General features: G+C 51.7%; 1 protein-coding gene across 2 annotated transcripts in view; it reads right to left on the minus strand.

The window, feature by feature from the left end:
• The window catches only part of Osbpl5 (oxysterol binding protein like 5), a 62,135-nt gene that overhangs the window by 4,555 nt on the left and 38,479 nt on the right, over positions 1-19,101 (minus strand). For both annotated transcript variants that reach the window (XM_075972882.1, XM_075972883.1), the window contains exons 7-20: positions 16,799-16,883; positions 13,878-14,049; positions 13,405-13,609; positions 12,021-12,205; positions 11,546-11,627; positions 10,171-10,269; positions 9,695-9,791; positions 8,406-8,504; positions 2,854-2,951; positions 2,395-2,484; positions 2,167-2,303; positions 1,570-1,755; positions 1,020-1,146; positions 81-207 (exon numbers count right to left, since the gene is read on the minus strand). In XM_075972882.1, the coding sequence (XP_075828997.1) occupies positions 81-207; positions 1,020-1,146; positions 1,570-1,755; positions 2,167-2,303; positions 2,395-2,484; positions 2,854-2,951; positions 8,406-8,504; positions 9,695-9,791; positions 10,171-10,269; positions 11,546-11,627; positions 12,021-12,205; positions 13,405-13,609; positions 13,878-14,049; positions 16,799-16,883 (1,789 nt within the window). The remainder of the gene's footprint in view (positions 1-80; positions 208-1,019; positions 1,147-1,569; positions 1,756-2,166; positions 2,304-2,394; positions 2,485-2,853; positions 2,952-8,405; positions 8,505-9,694; positions 9,792-10,170; positions 10,270-11,545; positions 11,628-12,020; positions 12,206-13,404; positions 13,610-13,877; positions 14,050-16,798; positions 16,884-19,101) is intronic.

The raw sequence follows: 19,101 nt of genomic DNA on the forward strand, positions 1-19,101 counted from the left end.
GGACAGGTCCTCTCCTTCTGCCTTCCACCAGCCAGGGCCAGGGCCTGCTTAGCATGCATGAAACCCTGGGAGCTACTTACCAGGAACAAAGTCCTCATCAGAGAGGTCTGGGCAGGACTCAGGTGTGGAACCGCTGCTCTCGGTAGCCTGGCTATGGCCAGATGGCTGGTCACTGGCCTTGCGGAGCCGCCGGTCAGGGCCAGGCCTCTGTGAAGAGATGGAGTTACTGTATCTAGGGTCTCCTCCCAAAGGCCCTTTGGGGACATGGTGGCCTGTTAATGTCAGGATGCACTAGAGTAGGGCTGTGGGCAGAGGATGGGCCCAGTGGCTTTGCAGTTGGACACAGGTGGTTTAGATCACCGGGCATGAACTGTAGCCATTCCATCTCTGGGGCCTCAGTTTCCCATCAGGAACATAAAACCGTTGACCTCATTTTCAGGAATGAGGAGCGGTCAGCTCTGCATGGTCTGGCCACCAGGTTGTCACAAGGCCAATGCTATTCACACTGAAACTCAGAGCATGTGATTAGGTACACCTGGTGGAGCCGTTCCTAGTCCTACCTTACATAAATATGTTTCCCTCCTTTTTTTCTTTTCTTGGAGCTCCCCCAACCCTTTGACTCCTTCCTGCCTTTCCCAGGCCCTAGGCATGTATGGATGCTGGCTTCTCCTCTTCCTCCCTAGGCTACCCTAAGCCTGGGTTTCTTTAGATGTAAAATGAGACAAAGGCTTCTGGGGGTAAACAGGCTGGCAGCCAGCTGACACCTGCATGGAGTCTTAAACTGTGAGGCCCAGGACACCCATGAATCAGGTATTCTGTGTCTTGGGTTCCCCACTGGAAAGGAAGGAATGATGAGAAGCCTGGGATCAGTGAAGGCCTGCAGCCAGGAAGGGTTTGAGACATCTCAGACACGGGCACTGAGGGAGGAGGGTCAGGTGGCCAGGTGGAGGGAGTGAGGGCTTCAGTGGTAGCCAGTCACTGAGATCAAACCTGCTGGAGCCTTGGTGAGGGGTACTGACCTTGTGCCTGGACCCCGGACTCCCTAGGAAGGTTGTCTGGCCAGACATAGTCTCCCTCTGTAGTGTGTGAAGAATCCCATCTTGTTCATATTGGGCGATGTCCTTCAGGGGGTCCCAGGGGCTGTGGCTGGAGGATCCAGATGGTGTCCATCAGTAGAGGTGATGACCCTCACGGGAGAGGGTTCTGTCCTAGCCTAGACTCAGCCTCTCATGATGACCCAGGGGATGACCACTGCTCAGGGTCTGCAGGGAAGGCTTAGGGGGCCTGTCTGACCATCCCTCTGTATCCCTTATCCTTAAGGTACTACTGAAGGCAGGGAGAGGAGATTAGAGACTCTGTGACATCCCCCAAGTTAAAGCCGGCTCTGCAGAGTGGGTCTGTAGGCCCCAGCTTCAACTGTCACCTGACACTACCCAGAATCCCCTGGGAAGGGTCTCAGTAAGGGTTTTCAATCAGACTGACTGTGGGCGTGTCCTAGGGATGACTGACACAGGATGTCCCGCCCACTGTCACCCCTGGGCAGGGGAAGCTGTGCTATGAGCCACTCACTTCTCGTATCGGTAGCGCCATTCTTGGGTGAGTGGGTCCAGGTGGAAGAGTTGTGGCTTCCACGGAGTGAGGCTCTGCTGGTGCTCCCGGGCACGCTGCCGCTGTGCCTCCTCCAGCACAGACTTCTCCTGTGTGGCTTTGTGCTGGTCACCTTCACGGATGGCCTTGGTGACATGCTGCCAGAGCCTACAGGCCAGAGGACCAACCCACCAGGGACTCAGAGTGGGGCGGCTCCATTAATCAGCAGCCCAGAATCAGTCCCCTTTATATCGGAAAGAGGTTTAGCGTATTCTCCACTTGGTTGCCTTCAGTGATAAGGGGCTGACTATCTGGCAGGAAGCCTGTGTCTCTCAGGTTTTGACTCCACACCATGAACTAAGATGGGCTCCCACCTGCCACTGGCAAGGATCTCCTTGCTGGCTATGATGAGGCCCTCTCCTCCAGCTGTCCCCAGCAGGACAGTTGATCTGGCCTGAGGAGTCTATTCTGTCTTTGACAGACACCCTGGAAAGTGCTCCCAGCACTGTGACCCTGACAACCCACCCCTCTGGCTAGCACAGGCTGCAGTCAGCAGGGCTCCTGGACAGAGGGCCTCACCTCTCAGACTCCAGCTCACTCTGTTCTTCCAATAACACCGTGTGCCGCTTCAGCCGCTGCCTGCGGACCTCCTCACTCGGAGTCCAGAAAAGCTCGGTGCCTCCACCGCCCTCTTCCTTGATAAACACATCTCTGTCCTGCCCCAGATGGCACAGCAGCATCAGAGCTGCTGGCCTGGTTGGTGACCACCCTAGGGCTCAGCCAGACTCCCGAGGAATGATGTCTTACCCAGTGTCCGGTGAGGCGTGCCAGGACCTCCTCTCCTGACATGATCTTCCCAGAGATCTGGTTGATGCTGGTGCTGCTCCCAAAGAAAGGCTGGAAGAGAAGGTGGCCACCGAATGAGTGGGGAGGAGGAGGGCTCTGCTTAGAGGCACAGCCTCAGAGATCCAGGGCACTCATTCTCACGACTATGGCTTAGATGAGGTTCACTACTAGAAAAAGATGCCCTCACTCCAGTGCCTTAGTCTGGACTCAAATCTGTAGTCTTTTATCATGAGGACGATAGAACTTAGGCCTGCAGGCTCCGCTGTGTGGCCTATGGGCAACCTTTTCTTTCCCTGGGCCTGACTGTGGGGATAAAAGGTGTACTTGTTTGGGGCACTTCGCCTGGTGTGGAAGGAAGGGATCAGCCCTCCCTCCCTCTCTGAGCGCCATACACTGCCTCCCACAAGCTGCATCCATTACCTTGAGCTTGAAGTCCAGTTCAGCTTGGAGCTTATTCTTCTCGCACGCAATGGTCACTTTGCCCCCTAGCTCCATCGTCATGGTGCCATACAAGATCCCTGAAATGCAACTGGTGTTGGGATTCATCCCTGAAAGCCTGTGTCGGCAGACAGGCAAGGAGGGTGGGGAGGGTGTGTGAAGGGGGTTTGCTGAGATGGAGCCAGAAGCCTGCCTGTCCTTCAGTACTGTGGCCCAGGAAGGGGCCTCCTCTGCTTTGGTCTGGAGATGCCACACCCTTCGCTGGGTCAGCTCCTTCAGGAGCCCCAATCTCAGTGTCTGAGCAGTCACATTTGTGGCTGGGTTCTGCACCAAAACTAGAGAGTAGCCGTGTCTGTTCCCCGCCGCCCCCAGGACTGTGCAGGTATATCTGTTCCCAGCTGTCCCCCAGGAGTGTGTCGCGTGCATCTGAAAACCCAGTATGTCTTTTTCTCAGTCCACTTCTGGTCATACAGAAAATATAATCTAATTTAAAAATCACCACCATGATTGCGGTAGTTTGAATAGGAATGGCCCTCATAGGCTCATGTATTTGAATGCTTGGTCATTAGGGCATGGTTCTACTTGACTAGGATTAGGAGGTGTGGCCTTGTTAGAGTAGGTGCATCCTTACTGGAGGAAATGTGTCACTGGGAGTGGGCTTTGGGGTTTCAAATGCCCAAGTCAGGCCCAGCAGCTCTCTCTTCCCGCTGCCCGCTGATCCGGATGTAGAACTCTCAGCTACCCCTCCAACACCACTTCTGCCTGCCTGCCATCACACTTCCTGCCATGATGACAGTGGACTAAACCTCTGAACTGTAAGCCAGACCCAACTAAACACTTTCCTTTATAAGAGCTGCCATGGTCATAGATCTCTTCACAGCAAGACACTAAGACACTGAAGAAACAAAACACCCAAACATTTCTATGTGAAAACTCAGAAATGTGAAATAAAATATTTCATTTTTAAAAATGAAAAGTAAAAAAAAAAGTAAGTGTAGCCAGAATTCTAGTTGGTCTTACTAATAAAAACCCAGAGTCAGATATAGGGGTTACTGCTGAAGGTCAGAGGAGCAGTGAGGCCAGCCACTAGCGGGACCTTTCACCTCTATCCATGCTCAGGTCCAACGGGCCATCCTGTCCTCAGACTTCTCCTCTCACTGCAGGGGCGATCCTCAGATTGCAACTGTCTGCTCTCAGCTCCTGTCTCCTTCTGCCTTCTATTCCTCTCTCCACTCAGCCTTCACTCCTGTCTCCATCTCCTTAGTGCTGGCGTTAAAGGGTGTTTGATCCCAAGTGCTGGGATCACCTTTGTGTGAGCTCTGTTTCTCTTTTAGACAGATCAATCTTGTGTTGCCCAGGGTGACCCTGAACCAACAGAGAGCCCCCATCTCCCAAATCCTGGGATTAAATCATGTGTCACCACTCCCTGGCCCCTAGTGGCTTAGCTCTGCACTCTGATCTTCAGGCAAGCTTTTTTGTTAAAACATAAACAAAATATCACTGCAGGAAGAGCCATTTGTACCAGCAAAAGGCTCAACCCCTACCCCTACGTTCTTCCAGAAAATGCCACAGGGAACTACATAGTTTAGAGGAAGGGGGGATCTTCCTGTTGCTCCAGAGGACTAGGGTTAGAGTTAGTCTAACTCTGGGCTGCATTACAAGGTAAGAAAAGTCAGCTACAAGTTTGGCGTAATCTCCGCACTTGGAGGCCGAGGCATGAGGATTATGAGTTGGAGAACAGCCTGCGCTACAGAGTGAGTACCAGGCCAGCCTGGACTACGTGAGGAGACTGGCAGTTTGAATGAGAATGTTCCCCAGAGGCTCACGTATTTGAATATCTGGCCTCCACTTGAAGAGGTTTAGGGGGTGTGGCCCTGTTGGAGGACATAAGTCAGGAGGTTGGACTTATAAGTTGGAGGCCACGTTGGGAGGTTTTCGATATTTTCCTTTGTTCTCTCTGCTTCTGGCTTGAGAAGAACTCAAAGCCTCCTGCTCCAGCTGCCGTGCCTGCTGCTTGCTGTCATGCCTCCCCACAATGATGGCTAATTATCTCTCTGGTATTGGAAGCCCAAATAAAATCTTTATTTCATAAGCTGCAAGATGCTTATCAATATGCCTGAGGAGCTGAGTTTAATCCTCGGGTTGTACATGGTGATTGGATAGGACCAACTCTTTCAAGCTGCTCTCTGACCTCCACATATGTGCAGTAGCGTGTGCTTTGTGGTAAAATATAAAACAATAGAAATGGGTTAGCCAAAGATATAAGAGCTAGCTATCCATATGCTTAAGTGATTGGCCAAGCAGTGATTTAAATTATATAGTTTCTGAGTGATTATTTCGAGTCTGGGCAGCGGGGAACAAACAAGCGGCCTCCTACAACAGGTGTGAGCAATGGTGTAATCGTGGAGCGGACCTTTCCAGTCCATGGGACTCCGAAAGCCCCTGGAAGATATGCTGAACACAAAGCCAACCACGGAAAGCAAGCTATGCTGTCAGCCACAGCACCAAGAGTCCTATTATCCTAAGACTGCTTCCTCCTGTGTCACATGGCTTGATGGGAGAACCGAGGTGGGGCCATCAGCCTGGATTCTTGGGGCTGGAACCCTGGAGAGGCAAGCCACAGCTGCTGCCCTGAGCCTGGCAGGAAACGTAAATGTGAACTTGGTATTTTAAAATATAGAATTTTTTTTTTCTTTTGAGACAGGGTTCTGTAATAGTCCTGGCTGTCCTAGAACTTGTTGTTGTAGACCAGGTTGGCCTCTAACTAACAGAGATCCACCTCCTGAGTGCTGGGATTAAAGGCATGTGTCACCACCACCCGGCATAAAATTATTTAATATTTATTTTTATTTTTAATTTATTATTATCTTTTTTTTTACATTTGCAATGTAGCCCAGGTTGGCCTGGGGCTACCTCAATCTCTTAAATATTGGGGCTATAGGTTTGTACCATCATAGCTAGCTCTTAGGATGTTCTTTTAAGTGCCTGAATGAACAGATAGGGAGGAAAGAAGATAAAGGAAATCCCAGGCCAAAAAAAAAAAAGTAAAGTAGGAGAGAGTGAGGGTAAGGGGGGCAGGTTTTAGCAGCACTGGCTACCCTTGCAGAGGCTTGGAGTTTAATTCCCAGCACCCACATGGTGCCTCACAAACACCTATAAGTTCAGTTCTAGAAGAAGCTGGTGAGCTGACCCCCTCTTCTGGCCTCTGTGGGTACTACAAGCATGCACACACGCAGACAAAACACACACATGCATAAGATATAACTAGAAAGAACAAAGGGATGGTGAGGAAGAGGATAAGGAAGAAGGGAGATGGGGGAGAGCCAAAGAGATGAGATGGAAGAAGGGGCAGTCTTAAGGATCTGAGACCTTGGCAGGTCTTGGCCCTAGTAGCTGGCAGTTTGTCCCCAGCCATTTTCACACCACAGAGACTTTTATAAAGTGTCTCTGTCTTAAGAGATTGCTACAGAAAGCCTTCCATAGCCAAAGAAGCACCAAGGACCAACGACATCACTCTGACTCTGGGGATTTCAATGAGCACTTCCTGTGTGGGCCCCAAACAGCCTGCTTTGTAGAACTGGCAGAGACACCCAGAAAAGTCACATCATCTTATCTAAGGTCCGAGCAGCCATTGTTGGCTCCTGGGTGTTGTCTACCCCTACAGCTCTGAATGCTTCCTTCTCTGAGACCCTATGACACTCACACATCCTATACTCTAGACCTTAGACCCCAGAGTCATCCACTGAACAACAACAACAGCAACACTTTAATTGTTTTTGTTTTTGTGACAAGGTCTCACTATGTAGCTCTGAATGTCCTGGAACTCACTGTGTAGACCAGGCTGATTTTGAACTCACAGAGATCTCCCTGCCTCTGTCCCTAGCATGTTGGATTTAAAGACATGTTCTGCTGTTGGCTGTGGAATACAGGTCACTCACACAACAGGGCATGAATATTCCCAGACAGAGATGGAAGACAATCACATTTAAAACAATAGTGAGGATAGTTCTCTGGAACCTAACCAGAGTAACCACGTCACAGCAAGCTGCTGCTCAGCTGTTGTCAGTGCCAGACTGCAGCAAAGTGCGTGGTCAGAATCCTGATAAGATCAGGGAGGCGGCACACCCAGTGCCAACAGCCACGTGCGTTTCTGGAGTCTGGCTTTGCCTGTGCTTTGGCTCTCTAGGAGCACATCTGCCCTGCTGCTTTAATACACTTGTCGCTCTCAGGCCAGGTCTGCATCAGCTCTGCCAGAGACTTAGAGGCACTCGAGAAAGGAACTTGGCCGGCAGGGTGTGAAGACTTAGGGGCATAAGCTAAATGCTGCTCCCCAAATCCAGCTGCACTTGACCAGCTCATTCTTTGAGTTGTCAGAGCTGTGCCAGGTCAAAGGCGAATTGGGTTTTTTTTTCTCTACTTTTTAAGATATGATCTTACTATGTCTTTGAACTCACAGAGACCTGCCTTTGCCTCCCAAGTACCGGGATGAAAACTATAAGCCACCACAGCAGGTTTAGCATGGATTCTCAACTTTATTTTCGGGAGTTCTCAGGGTTGGATACTAGCCTCCGCAGGCTCAGTATGTGCTCTACCGCTGAGCTTCAGCTTCAGCCCCCAACCAGAGGGATTTCGAGGGTGGGGAAGCTCTTCAGTTTGACACTACAGTGGTAACTCAATGTCACTAGTCTTAAAACCTGTAGAATATATACAAGGAGTGGGCCTTAAAGGAAACTAAGGAAAACATCTGTGACAGGAGGTTGGGGGTGGGTAGGGGTTTACAGGAATTATACTTCTTGACCTGTGTGTGTGGTGCTGGGACCTGACCCAGGGCTTCATACATACCAGGCAAGTGTGCACCACTGAGCAGTGAGCCCAGCTCCCTTCCTATCTTTTAATTTTGAGACATGCTTTCACTAAGTTATCCAGGCTGGCCTTGAACTTACTCTGCAGCCCAGGCAGGCTCTGAAATTTTAATCGTCTTGCCTTGGCCTCCCCAATAGCTGGGACTGATCACTAACACAACAGGAACCAGAGGGAAAAATCAGCAAGGAGAAAATAGGAGTTGACCCAGAGTTACACCCCCAGTTCTGAAAAGTCACTTAGGTCAGGACATCTTCAAACAAGCAAACACGGGAGTGCTCAGCATCTGCTCTGCTTCATCTCGATCATCAGTGCCACCTGAATTTGGAATCCCCTGGGAGACATACCTTTGGGTAGGTCTACAAGGGTCTTCCCAAGGAAATTTAGCAGAGCAAGGAAGACCCACCCTAGGTATGGATGGCATATCCCGGGGTCCTTGGCCGAATACCAGGATCATCTCTGCTTTCTGACTGTGGATTCAATATGACCAGCTGCGTCACCTACCCCTCCATAGTGGGCTGTACCCTCAAAGTGGGATTCAAAATAATCTCTTTCTTCCTTTCTTAGTTGTTTTTACCATGTCATAAGAGGACAAGTAACTAACACAGTCTCCTACGCCATGACTGAGGGCTAGCCTGGCTTATCGGGGAATGGGGTGTGGCACAGTCACTCACCTCGGCAGTGGGCGTAGGGCATGGTGAGGGTGTACTCCTCCTTGCGGTTCAGGAAGGTGAGTTTAGCTTTGCCATCCAAAAGCGCTGACAGGGAGTTCCCTGCAAGGGCAGAACAGAGGCTGTTGAAGGCACAGACCCTTAGCATCTGTCTGCTGCTGGACCCCAAGGTCTGAGTGCCCTTTCAAAATAACCCAGAGTTCCCAGTGCCTCCAGCTGGAGCACCAAGGGAGAGACACAAACCTCTGGTCCTTGGATATCATAAAAACTCTTTAGTTTGCACCCATTATGAATCCTGGGAAAATCATCTGCCTTGCGGCGTGTTTGTGATCTAACCTACTTACTCCACCAGGGAGCATCAGGGTGGAGACTATAAACCTGGAGCTAGCCTGAGCCCAGGGCATAGGTGAGAAAGGTGAATGGAACATGGGTGCAGATGCCACATGCTACCGTCTGCAGCTACTGGACACACAGGCCCTGAGCACACACCTGCACCCAAGGTAAAGAGGCGCCTGAGGGGGAAAGGGAAAAGGTGTTGGTGAGGTTACCGGGCACTACCATTCCCCAGCTCAGAGAAGGACAGAAACGCAGCATGTGCTGTGATCATAGGCTGCTCTGGCCTTCTTGGAACACTCCAGTGCCTGCCACCAGCCACGTGCGGCTACCAAAACACTTGATGGGACCCATGCAGTGGAACACTGTGCTTCACTCTGATTTCACCTCTATATAACTACCTTCTATCTATCTACCTATTACCTATCTCTCTGCCACCTACCCACCTACGTATTATCTATCTATCTGCCTATCTGCCTATCTGCCTATCTGCCTGCCTATCTATCTATCTATCTATCTATCTATCTATCTATCTATCTATCTATCTATCTATCTATCATCTATAGACTGACTTTCTATCTACCTACCTACCTTCTGTCTGTCTGTCTGTCTGTCTGTCTGCCATATATCCACCATCATCCATTTGCAGCTCTGGGGATGGAACCCAGGGCCTCTGCACACAGGTACGTACTTTCCACTGATCTACAGACCAGCTGCGCTTTTAATCACTACACACAGCCACATTGGCTGACAGCTATGGAATCAGGTGGCTGTGCTGGAGCAAATCCTTCCTGCAGGCTTCTCCTCCTTTGTTCTCTTGCTTCCCTGCAGAAGGTGTCCACTCTAAGCAGACTTGGGGTTACCCATGTCATTCCCCCACTGGGCTTCTGGGGTTCACTGGCTTTTGGAGTGAAGTTCTCCCCCCACTTCTCTCTCGTGCCCCCCGGGAGCCTCCTCACCATAGAACCTGGACTTTGCTGTGATGCTGCCGCTCATGCAGAAGCCATCCTTCCGGTTGCTGACATAGAAGGCAGACACAGGAGGATGGTGGGACACCTGCATGAAGAGAAGTAACTTTGGGGACGGCTCCAGAAAGAGCAGTCCCAGAAATGGCATACCTCTGGGTCCCAGGGGGAAGTGTGGAATGAGGGACACATTCCTAAAAGTACCAGGGCAGAGCCTGAATCCCAATATTTGGGAACCTATTTAGATTTCTGAGTCATCTAAGGAGAGGTCAGGCTGCTGCCCTCCTCCAGGGGGCGCTCTGTCACAGCATCATGCCTGTCCTTCTTGGAGAATCCCCAGGGACAGTGACCAGCGTGCAGCCTCTCCTATGGCAGGGTATGGGCCACTGAAAACACCACCCTCGGTCCCACAGGCACCTGCCCACCACCCACACCGAGCTGGAAGGCCGATCTGGGCAGTGGTGTCTTGCCTGCTCTGCTATGTAGAAGGTGTGGCTGTTGGTCTGAGGGTGCAGCCAGCGGCAGCGGAAGGTCTCCCCCAGGATGGGGTTATAGGGTTTCTTGATGCCCTGTGGGGAGCACAATCACATGCTGGAGGAACCAGGAGGAGAAAGTCACTTCCAGGGGTCTGGATGGGGTGAGGTGCAGAAGAGACAGTATAGGGGCGCTCCTGCCTCTAGAAGGGGTTTTGAGTTGCCATTAGCACCCTGCTTCTGCTTTGAGAGACGACTTTTTGAAGATGACATACAGCTGGAGGCACACCTCGGGAATTCCTGGCTTTTATTGAACTTCCCAGAGGGGCCTCAAGACCTCAACCAAATCTGACTGGCCAGAACTGGGGCACAGCCCACACATACTGGGTCAAAGTCAAGCTTGGGAGGTACCAGGGTTCCCTTGGTCTATCTCAGTCTACCATATGACTCTGGGTTGGTCTCTCCTCTCTGGGCCTAGGCTCACATCTATACGACACACAGAGCTGGAATTAAACCCACTGGAATCTTCCTGCTTTTGCCTCCTGAGTGCTAGTATTGTAGGTGTGAGCTACCACACCTCTGTGTGTGCTTGTGCGTGTGTGCATGTGTATGAGTGGACATGCCTGTGGAGGCTGGCAGTCAACGCTGAGTACTGTCCCGCAGAGGCAGGACCGCTCGCTAACCTAGCACTTGCCCAGCAAGCTAGGCTGGCTGGCCTGTGAGCCATGGGTTCTCCCGTCTCTGTCTCCTTAGCACTGGGGTTAAACACGCGTTGCCACCCAGTTCACCCAGTCCTGTGAACCTAAGAGACGAAACCCAGGTCTTCGTGCCTGCAGAGCAAACATTTTACTAAGTAAGCTGTCCCCCATCCTCCCTGCCCCTTCAAAGATGGATTCTCACGTATATAGCCCAGAAGGTCTTGAACAGGAAATCCTCCTGTTGGTACTTCCCTAGTGCTGGAATTACAGCTGTGCACCACCAGGTCTGGCCAGAGTCTTGGGTGTCAACTTTGTGTACTATGGAACCCAGCTTCGGGTAGACCTGCAGTGTACTCCGTAGTCAGTCCTGGGCTGGGGGTTCTCGAAAGGGGCTCTGTGACAGATAACCCCAGATTCCAGGGGTACCATGTAACTCAGGGTCAACACTGTTGTGTGTGGTGGCACCTGTCACACAGCCTGAGAAAGGATCCAGTTAGCATTGGGAGCTGGGCCCGAGAAGTCCAAGAAAGGACTGTCCTCCACCTCTCGGGATCTGGGGCCGTGGTGGGCAGAGCTGTGCGTCTTCTGGGCCACAGAGGAGAGTGTTGGCCCCACTCATGGTGGGCTGATAGACCCCTGCTTGAGACCCTGCCCTTCCCACAGGCCCCCCTCACCTTGGGCTTCTTGTAGAAGCCAGACAGATACCATCGCAGCACAAGCTTCATGCGGCAGTAAGGGTCTTCCTCTGCGGCTGCCCTGGGATAGGGGTGGAGAGCTCTGACTCAGGCTGGGGTCCCCAGCTACCCCCCCCCCCAGCACTCACCCCTTTCTTCAACCCTTCCAACCTCCACCCACTTGTCTGAAAGAGGCAGCCTCATCCCAGACGACCTCAATACCCCCACACCATACTTCCAGGTGGGCCAGAAACAGGAAAGTGGCTTTAGCACGTAGCCAGAAAGGGCTGTGGCCACTTCCACATGGGGGCAGAGAGAGCTCTGCACGCTCCGGGCTGCTGGGGGCTGCTGGGGCCTCTAGGAAGAACCCTTGATGCACGTGCCTTTACTTCCCTCTTCCTGGCTCTACCCTGCCTCCTGCCTCTGCAGCTCTCAGGGACCATGGAAGCCCCTTCTGTCGGTGATAGTGCCGCACCTGGAGAGCAGGTCCCCATGATAGTAGTAATCCGAGAGCTTGCTGAGGAAGGAGTGAGGCTCCAGCACGAAGGTGGGCAGCACCACACGGGACAGGTCCATGCCTGGCCGCAGCTGACGTAGCAGCACCCACATCAGACTCTTGTTTTCCTCTGACACGGTCTCCACCTGGGATGTCTCATCCAGCTGCAGCAGAGCAACACGGTCAGGCCCCGTGAGCTGGGACGTGGAGCCCCGTGAGCTGGGACGTGAGGCCCCGTGAGCTAGGACGTGGAGCCCCCGCTCTGGGTTGCCCAAAGGAGCTGAGGGACAGGGAGTCAGCACGGTGCATTTGGTCCTTGCCCACAGGATACATGCCTGCCCTGTGAGAATGAGTGCCACCGCCCATTCTGGGCTTGGGAGCGAGCGGGTTCGTCTGCGGGTCTGAGAACAAGACCAGCTCTTTTCTACCTCTGGTGTCCCGGCTCTCCTCCTCACAGGTACAACTGCTGTGGTGCCGTTCACCACATGGCTCATTCATGAGGCTCTCACTAGAGGCCAAACCCACAGGGCTTTTTCAAAACCCCCTTCTCTCTAGAAGTTCCTGCACAGGAATTTGGTTTCCTGGGTCTTCTTGTGCTTGTGGGTGTGCCAAGCAGCTTTCTGCTGCTATAAGAAATGCTAGATGCAGTCAATTTTAAAAGAAAGGTCTGAGCTAATCTCAGCACTAAGGAGGCTGACAAAGGGGACAGCTATTTATGGCCAGTCTGTGCTCCTGAGTGCGTGCTAGGCCCAGTCACAAAGGAAACAAGTTTTATCTTCAGTGTGGAGGGCTTGGTGTGGATTGCTGAACAGCACTGCTTCTCAGGCCTCTGGAGAGGCGGTACAGGATGGAGGAAGTGCACGGCAGTACAAGTGCTCGCGATTAGGATGCAACAGAGAAAGAAACCTAGCAGACCCCTCTCAGGCCATGCCCCCAGTGATCTAACTTCCTCCTCCCAGGTCCCAACTCCTCAAGGTTCTATCACCTCCCAGCAGTGACAAGCTGTCCACAATTGGCCTTTGGAGGATGCTCAACATGCAGATGACAACAGTGAGAGACAGCACAGGTTCCTCAGGGGCCCAACGTCGTCCGACCCACGGATCTCCCAGGGTCATGCTAGGTGTATACAAGAGTTTGTCAACTGTCCAGCAGGGAGGGCTGGGATCTTTCCTAAGCTTCCTGTCCCCTGGTCACAGTCCACCCCAGTGCAGGAAAGCTGATGTGGGCCCTCACATCACCCCTGTATCTCATGCACAGTGGGCAGGGCATTCAGAGATGTCCACTCATGGATGCAGATGCGAAGATTGCAGCCCTATCCCCGCCGTGTCCCGTTTCCACTCTCTAAGGTGACAGTGGCTCTCACCTCTCCCAGCTCCTCCTGGACCTGCTCCACATAGGTCGTTCCCCTCCGTGGCCCACCAGGGCTGTCCAACGGGTCGCTCCCACTCTCATTGGTCTTGCGGCTGTGATCCTGGGTATCAGCATCTGAGTCTTCGGCGTTCTCTCGTTCTGACTTGTCGGAGAATGCATCATTCTCCAGGTGGTTCTCCAAGGCAGACCCGTTCAGCCTGGAGAGTGGAAATGCCCGTGGACCCCCAATTCCAGCCGGCACCTAGGACCTCAGACACCCATCTTGGTACCTGGCCTCTCTCACTGCAGGGACTTCACACACTGCCTTATACTGAGTGACCTGCCTTTGTGCAATTGCTCCTGTTTTACCAGTAAGGATGCAAAGACTGGTACCCACGGAGGAGAACAAGTCTGCCACCCTAGCTGGCCCCCCTCCTGCTGCTTACGGGGACAGCATGCAGGCCCCCTCTCACCCAGATCACTCACGGGAACAGATCTTGGTCTGGGATGGTGGTTGAGGTGGGCAGTCCGTAGAGAGAAGAGGGCGAGGCATCGGGTGAGGACCCCTGCTCTCCATCTCGGCCCTGCTTGCATGTGCTCAGTCGCAGCAGGCTGGAACAGCGCAGGGCCAGCTCCAGGGCATCCAGCCAGCAGCGGCCTGGGGGACAGAGTGAGTCTGGTGGGGTGGCCTTCCCTGTACTTCCCCACTGTGGTAGTTTGAATATAACTGGCCCCTATAATATCATAGGGAGTGGCACTGTTAGGAGGTGTGGCATTTTTGGAGTGGATATGGCCTTGTTGGAGGAAGTGTGTCACTGCAGTGATGGGCTTTGAGGTCTTATATGCTCAGGATACCACCTAGTGTCTCAGTCAACTCCTTTTGCCTGCAAGGTGTAGGATTCTCAGCTACTTCTCAAGCACCACATCTGCCTGCACACTGCACACTGCCATGTCCCACCCTGATGATAACGGACTGAAGTTCTGAACTATAAGAGCTGCCATGGTCATGGCGTCTCTTTACAGCAATAGAGACCCTAACTAAGACACCTACCAAGGAATGATGGGAAGTGGCTTTCAAAAACCAATCTCCTGCCAAGGTACCCTGTCTTTCAGTCATAAAACGTCTGGTCCCACGCCTCACTCCATCCCACTAGGGACAAGTTAAAGATCTGCCTCCCCACAGACCCCCAGCCTTGCATGTAGTCATCCTAGCAGGAATGAATATAAGCTAGAGACAGGCCTGCCCCTTCCTTTGGCCATCAGACTATTGAAACAATGGACCTCAAGACACCGGAATTTTCCCAGGAGTCTCAAGCTGGGAAAGGGAAAGGCTGAAGCCTGGTGCCAGCCAGAGGGGGAGCCTGTCTCCCAGAGAGACCTCATGGAGTTCTGAGAACTTGTCAGACCGCCTTGCAGGAGAGCCTGGAGCTGACAGTGATGGGTCAGTGACGGGCAGGACCACACCCTGACCAGGGCTGCTTAGCTATGCACACCTCCTGCCCTCTACCTAAACCTAAATTTCGCACCAAGATCCTAAAGATGGACTTGAGGGCCTTTGTTTCTCTTCACAATGTATCCACACTGAATAAATCTCCCTCCTCTGTGTTTCACTGCTGTTTGAATGTTTAACTCATAAACTGAGAATGGATGGCTGAGTCCAGCTTGTTGGGGCTGCCAGCAGCTCTGGGACATGTGTGCACATGTGTGTGCCCTTGGGAACGACAGAGCGTGAGGCACACATCAGGGATCGTGTGTGACTAGGGACAGAGGCTGGGCAAGGGTCTGGTATGCCAGTGAGGAGCCAGTGACCAGGCTTCAAGAGGCAACAAAAGACAATCGGGGCTGTGGGAAAGCAGGGAACAGGCAGAACGGGGCCTATGCTGTTGCCCTGAGGTCCCACTTTCTTCATGACAGTGTGTGTGTGTGTGTGCGCGCGCGCAGGGCTTGGTTAGACCTGTGTCACACCACTGTCCTGGAAAGCGCGCGCGCGGGGGGGGGGGGGGGGAACAGATAGGAGAGTGTTGTTAGGAGCAATGGGGAGAGGCACCCATGCAGGTGACACCAGTGTCCGGCATGATTTCTAACAGCAGGACTTCCATCCACCCTGTTCCTCAGAGCCTCCTATAAATGATACCTTAGTGTCCGAGGGACTCATGTGTGAGGGCCCCAGCTTAAGGTGAGATAAGGAAGCTTTTGATTCCTAAGCTTCCATGCTGGGTGTCCCCGGGTACTGTGGGCTTCTTTCCCTAACTTAAAGCTACACAGCCTGTTGTTAGCGAGCCCCTAGGGCTACACTGGGAAGCTCAGGGGACCCACCTGGTGCCCTGGAACTGCCCTCTTGCTGAAGGATGCCTGGGATCCTGAAGGGCTCACTGTAGGTTTGCTTTGAGCACAGTACTACCACCAGTGACACTGAGCTTTGGTGGGGACAGTGAGAGGATCATGGGAGGTTACATAACTCAGGGTGAGACATGGGGAGATCATTGTGGAATTGGACTTAGGCAACCACTGTGTGGTTGCCATAAAAGACTAGACATCCTGAATGCTACACATCCTTAGAAACCCGTTTGAAAGCCTCTGGCTCCTCCTGTAGGAAGCCTACCCTGATACACATGGGGCTGCAGATAATCTTCCTTGACTGTGGCCCCCGACAATCAGGGCTTCAGTTCAGGCCTGCCATCTGTTAGCGGCTCACTGCTCAGACCCCCAAGGTATGCAGGCTCTGGGCACAGGTTGTCTGTCCACCCCAGAGTCCAGCAGGACCAAGGTGAACAACAATATTAAAAGCATGACAGAGAGGGTGAATAATATTATTAAAAGCATTCAAGATAGTCCGGGCAGGTGTTGGATATAATATATTTGACCACAAGGGGAGCCATAGCATCAGTAGTTAAGCTATGTACGGGATTCCAAGCCAGGACAGCAGGACCCCAGTTGTGGGGCCTTCGACCTCCAGCAGGGGACACCAGCTCTGAGGTTTTGATAAGGAGCCATAGCCCTGGCTAGAGGCTGTCACCTGAAGGATTCCTAGTTACAGAGATGAGCTGCTGCTTGGAATCTGTTATCTAATTCAGAGAATCTGGACTTAGGGAAGCCCACATTGATACCTGTAACCTATTGCTAGACTACCTCTGGGTTGCCTGTTACTTAGTGTCCCCATCTGTCAAACATGAAGTATCACAGTAGAACTCTTTGGTGGCGCTCAGAACTATCAACCTGATTATCTCCATACAGCCCTGAGATTCTCAAATCACTGGGGTGACAGGTACAGCTAGTCCCATTTAATCCACGAGGAAACTGAGGCTCGGCTGAGAGAGAGGTATCACTTTAGGGCACTCAGTCTGTGACTTTGGGTAGCTGATTCCAGGGGACTCTGGGATGGCAGAAACAGGGCAGGTGGCACTCACCATCCGACTCAGAGGCGGCCCTGAAGATCAGGTAACTGCTGGGGAGTGGCTGGGTGATGGAGCCCACACTCTCACCTTTGGGGCCCTGGAAAGGCAGAGACCTGAAGTGTCAGGCACTGGGCCAGGAAGGCCAGGAGGAAGAGGGTGGGGGCACTCCCCATCCCTTTCTGAGCAGGGGCCCCTCCAGTTCAGATCCCTGATTACAGTGGCCACACCCAGCTAAGGCAAGTCCTGGAGTCATAGTTGAATGGGAGCTTCAGAGGGACAGCTAAGGGCTGCTCAGTGTAAGGAAATATGTCTGGTATTTGGAGTAAATGTTTTGTTTTGCTTTCCTGTTGAGACAGGGTTTCACTATGTAGCCCTGGCTGGCCTGTAACTTGCTCTGTAGACCAGGCTTGGCATCAAACTCAGACCTGCCTACTTCCGCCTCCGGAGTGTTGGAGAACATCTATACAGTCAGAATTTTCATATAAAACAGTTTTATTTTTTCCTCCTTTTTGGTTTTTCAGACAGTTTTGTTGTTGGTTTGTTTTGAACAAGGTCACCCTCACTCTATAGCCCAGACTAGCCTAGAACTTTCTTTTTTTAAAAAAAAGATTTTATTTATTATGTATACAGTATTCTGTTTGCATGTGTGTCTGCAGGCCAGAAGAGGGCGACAGATCCCATTATAGATGGTTGTGAGCCACCTTGTGGTTGCTGGAAATTGAACTCATGACCTTTAGAAGAGCAGACAGTGCTCTAACCTCTGAGCCATCTCTCCAGCGCCCGCCTAGAACTTTCTATGTAGCTGAAGATGGCTTTGAACCTCTGATCTTCCTGCCTCGACCCCCCCAAGTGCTGCCCACCTTTGGAGGATGGAGTGTCCTCAGCAGGCTGAAGGGAGGCTGTGCCGTGCTAGCTCAGTCATATTCATAAATTTTTGAGGTGCAGTATTTTTAAGCCACAGTGAGTTTATTCAGCTGTGATTTCACCAAAAGTGGAGAGAATACTACTTTTAAAACTAACAGAAGCCCAGGCATGGTAGTTTGTACCTGCCTGTAATCTCAGCATTTAAGAGGACGAGGCAGGAAGATTGTCACAAGTTCTAGGCTAGCCTGAACCACAGAGTGAGTTCTACATCAGTATGGGCCATAGAGTAAGAGAAACCATGTCTCAAAAAACCAAACCAAACTGGGTGAGGTAGTACACTCCTTCAATCCCAGCACTCAGGAGACAGAGGCAGGCAGTGCTCTATGAATCTGAGAGGAGCCCCCATAGTGAGTTCCAGGCCTGCCAAAGCTACAAGTGTCTCCTTGTGTAAAGCTACACAGTGTCACCTTGTGTAAAGCTACACAGTGTCACCTTGTGTAAAGCTACACAGCGTCACCTTGTGTAAAGCTACAGTGTCACCTTGTGTAAAGCTACAAGTGTCTCCTTGTGTAAAGCTACACAGTGTCACCTTGTGTAAAGCTACAGTGTCACCTTGTGTAAAGCTACACAGTGTCACCTTGTGTAAAGCTACAGTGTCACCTTGTGTAAAGCTACAGTGTCACCTTGTGTAAAGCTACAGTGTCACCTTGTGTAAAGCTACAGTGTCACCTTGTGTAAAGCTACAAGTGTCTCCTTGTGTAAAGCTACACAGTGTCACCTTGTGTAAAGCTACACAGTGTCACCTTGTGTAAAGCTACAGTGTCACCTTGTGTAAAGCTACACAGTGTCTCCTTGTGTAAAGCTACACAGTGTCACCTTGTGTAAAGCTACAGTGTCACCTTGTGTAAAGCTACACAGTGTCACCTTGTGTAAAGCTACACAGTGTCACCTTGTGTAAAGCTACAGTGTCACCTTGTGTAAAGCTACACAGTGTCTCCTTGTGTAAAGCTACACAGTGTCACCTTGTGTAAAGCTACAGTGTCACCTTGTGTAAAGCTACACAGTGTCACCTTGTGTAAAGCTACAGTGTCACCTTGTGTAAAGCTACACAGTGTCACCTTGTGTAAAGCTACACAGCGTCACCTTGTGTAAAGCTACACAGTGTCACCTTGTGTAAAGCTACACAGCGTCACCTTGTGTAAAGCTACACAGCGTCACCTTGTGTAAAGCTACACAGTGTCACCTTGTGTAAAGCTACACAGCGTCACCTTGTGTAAAGCTACACAGTGTCACCTTGTGTAAAGCTACAGTGTCACCTTGTGTAAAGCTACACAGCGTCACCTTGTGTAAAGCTACACAGTGTCACCTTGTGTAAAGCTACACAGTGTCACCTTGTGTAAAGCTACAGTGTCACCTTGTGTAAAGCTACACAGTGTCACCTTGTGTAAAGC

This window comes from Microtus pennsylvanicus, chromosome 5 (genome assembly GCF_037038515.1).
Source record: "Microtus pennsylvanicus isolate mMicPen1 chromosome 5, mMicPen1.hap1, whole genome shotgun sequence".
Lineage (NCBI taxonomy): Eukaryota > Metazoa > Chordata > Mammalia > Rodentia > Cricetidae > Microtus > Microtus pennsylvanicus.